The sequence below is a fragment of the Octopus bimaculoides genome, chromosome 9, assembly GCF_001194135.2.
Source record: "Octopus bimaculoides isolate UCB-OBI-ISO-001 chromosome 9, ASM119413v2, whole genome shotgun sequence".
NCBI lineage: Eukaryota > Metazoa > Mollusca > Cephalopoda > Octopoda > Octopodidae > Octopus > Octopus bimaculoides.
The window spans coordinates 22,900,296-22,903,759 of record NC_068989.1 but is presented as its reverse complement, the minus strand read 5'-3'; the positions used below and the strand labels follow the sequence as shown (position 1 = coordinate 22,903,759).

General features: G+C 36.4%; 1 protein-coding gene across 8 annotated transcripts in view; it reads left to right on the top strand.

The window, feature by feature from the left end:
* The window catches only part of LOC106878206 (uncharacterized protein KIAA0825), a 176,526-nt gene that overhangs the window by 120,448 nt on the left and 52,614 nt on the right, over positions 1 to 3,464 (top strand). For all 8 annotated transcript variants that reach the window (XM_052970496.1, XM_052970494.1, XM_052970492.1 and 5 more), the window contains one exon: positions 840 to 968. In XM_052970496.1, coding sequence (XP_052826456.1) covers positions 840 to 968 — 129 coding nt within the window. The remainder of the gene's footprint in view (positions 1 to 839; positions 969 to 3,464) is intronic.

Here is a 3,464-nt window from a genome sequence, read left to right as displayed (position 1 = left end):
ATATATATATATATGTGTGTGTGTATATATATAAATGTAAATAATTATCATTCTAATGTTCACGTTGCCATGTTTGCATGGTTCATATGAAATTCGCTGGAGCAGATTTTCTATGGATGGATGGCCTACCTATGATTAGCCCTCATCAGTATCAAAGCAATGTTATATTTCTCCTTGGTCAGACATGTTTTCATGTAAAATTGGGAGTGAAGAACACTTCTTGTATGGCAGGGTCTCTCATTTACAACTATCATGCTATATCAAGATAAGGATACACTAACACACACATACATATACATCTGCCTGCTGGCAACTTTTTTCTATCTTATAAGGGTAAATACCCAATGTTTCTGCTGATCTTACAACTATACTGCATTTGAAATTACCTTCCTGTTTGTAAAATACCAAACACATTTGATGCTTCCAAAGTTTGTTTATTTACAAACACATGCATGAACACAATGAGCTCTCAGTTTCTGTCTACCAAAATCCATTCTTCTGGTCAGCTTGAGCCTTTTGCATACAACACTTGCCCAAGGTAATCATGCAGTGGGACTGATCCTGAAACCATATATACATATACACAGCCATATATACATATTGTTGTTTGGTTTTAAAATCAGAATTTTTATATTTCTAATGCAGAGTTTCAATGTTTTTCTACACTGTAGGACAAAAACATGTCTGTAACTGCATATCTGCCAGGTAATACACTTACAAGACTTTGGACATTGTGTACAAGAGTGTTTGGAACCATTAGCAATGATGATGATGATAATAAAAATGATGATGGTAATGTTAATTTTAAACCTGTTTCTATTTGTTTTATCTTCCTTTAGGTGTTTTAAAGACTGTGAGTCCAGACCTTCTTGGTCGTAAAGGTAGCAATAGCAGTGAAAGTTCAACATCTGAATCCTCTCTCGTAGCATCTCCTAGACCTTTGTTGGACAGTAGACCTGCACCTAAAAGTAAGGAAATTATTGCTTTTAAATTTTGTTCTTTAGTTTTAACTATTTTGAATGAGTTTCACTGTTTATCTTTTAGTTCTTCACCTTGTAAATTCCAGCAAGAGGTTAAAAGCAGGCCACATTCTGAGAATTGATTTTTAATCGGTAATTACTTTTGGTACACAAGGTAGTGAGCATGCCGGACAAAAAGCTTCATGGTATTTCTCCATTTTTGTTTTGATATCAAATTCCACTGAGGTTGATGTTGCCTTTCATCCTTTTGGGATTAATAAAATAAGTACCATTTGAACACTGGGATCAATGTAATTGACTTACGCCTTCCCTGAAATTTCTACCCTTGTGCTAAAATTTGAAATCAATAATTACTTTTAGTTTTTTGCACAGTGAGTCATCTCATCTCCCCTACCTTTCCACAATTTGTGTATCATTAGTCAGTCTTCAACCCATCCCTACACTTAACTTTACCCAGTTTCTACTGCTGTTGCCTACCCTTCACTCTTCTCTACCTTCCCTGCTTATCATCCTTCAACACTTAATATTCATCTCTCACTCTCCTATATTAATGCAACTTCTACCCTTCCCCTCCAGAAGCTGTTTTGTTCTGACCCCTTCTTTCATACTTAACCCTTCTTCTGACCCCTTCTTTCATAACTTAACCTCCTAGCGTAAAGCTATCTCCCTTCCTACTGTAGACCCACTTAGACAAAGGGGACCTTAGTGTTGCGAGTTACTTGTTGATCTCACAAGGGATCTTTTCTGTTTGGCTGCACCTGTGGAAATTTCAGAGTTTAGTGAAAATTTAAAAATTTGGTGTATTGATGTAATTTTCCATGCTGAATCGTGGGGAATATTTAACTTTTTCCAGAGAAATTTTTAAAAAAAGTTCCAGAGGTTTAAAGTTAGATAATTTTTACCCATTCAGTAAACTGGATTTGGAAGCTGTCATTTTGTGCATGACAGCCCGTGTTGTCAACTGTAAGCAAATGAGATATTTTTGGAATTCCGCTTTACGCACGTCATATAACTCCTCGTAAGTTTTTCATTTTTTTGGAATTTTCTGTAATTTTTTGCGAATTTGTATTCTATGCACAGGAATTCATACAATTACGCCCCCCCCAATTTTTTGGTGCATGATTTAAGGCCTTTTTAGCTATTATTTTTAGCACATCTCACAACCACCATTTAATAAGTGAAAAATGACCACATGAATAAGCAAGTTGGTAACAGCTTGGCTTGTTACTACAGAAACAGGCATGAATGTGTCTGTGGCTTACAATTGGCTAAAATGAACCCAAATTTTCAGATTTTAAAAGCTATTAACTTTTTATTTATTGATTTATGGTGAAAATAAATTTCATGTCAATGATTAGCCTACAAAACTACATCATTACACCAAATATGAATTCAATTGGAACAGAAATTGAAAAGTGGCAGCCAAACACAAAAATCGCCCAAGTGCTGGTTCTATGAAAAAGTGCCCAGAATATGCTGTAATATGGTTGACATTAAGAAGGGCATCCAACTAAAGTGGCCATTCCAAAGTAAACATTGGAACTTGATGCAACCTTCAGACCCTTTGGATCTTGTCAAATTGTCCAGCCCATATCATCATAAAATATGGACGTTAAATAATGATTATGATGATATTTTCTATTTCTCAAAGCAAACTATTACTCTCATTTAAAGTACCCAATCCTGCTTTTGAATGTTAAGGTTATTAAATAGTTCCACTCAGTTCTGATTTAACATCCATCTTCTACACGACCTTCCCATCTAGGATGCTTTTGCAGCATTCACACACTACTCGTTTTCTTTCTCCTTGCATTCCTTGCCTTATTTTCTCTTACTACCCCCTCCCTCCTTTAAAGCTTCTCTGTTTCTTTAACACACCTTATCTTTCCCCATCTGATTCTTCCAGCCATGACCATCCTGATTTTCTTTTTCTCATAACGTCCATGGAACTGAAATATGTCCATTTCTATTGCAGCAAAGCATGATTTGAGAGAGAACTTAGTTGGTATGTTTAACATGTTAAGTAATCACACAGAAGCATTTTTTGTTGGCTTGCTTGATCATCCGTCTGGTGTACCAGTGCTGACATAGGACTTAACTCTTTAGCATTTAATCTGGCCATATCCAGCCCCAGATATTCTACCTGATCAGATCCAGCCTCTCACACCTACCCTATAATGTCATTCTAAAAGTATACAAGCACGCCATTGAAATCTTGAAGCTACAAAATAATGCATGATTACTCTTTTACTCTTTTACTTGTTTCAGTCATTTGACTGCAGCCATGCTGGAGCACCACTTTTAGTCGAGCAAATCGACCCCAGGACTTATTCTTTGTAAGCCTAGTACTTATTCTATCGGTCTCTTTTGCCGAACCGCTAAGTTACGGGGACGTAAACACACCACCATCGGTTGTCAAGCGATGCTGAGGGGACAAACACAGACACACAAACATATACACACACATGCATACATACACACATA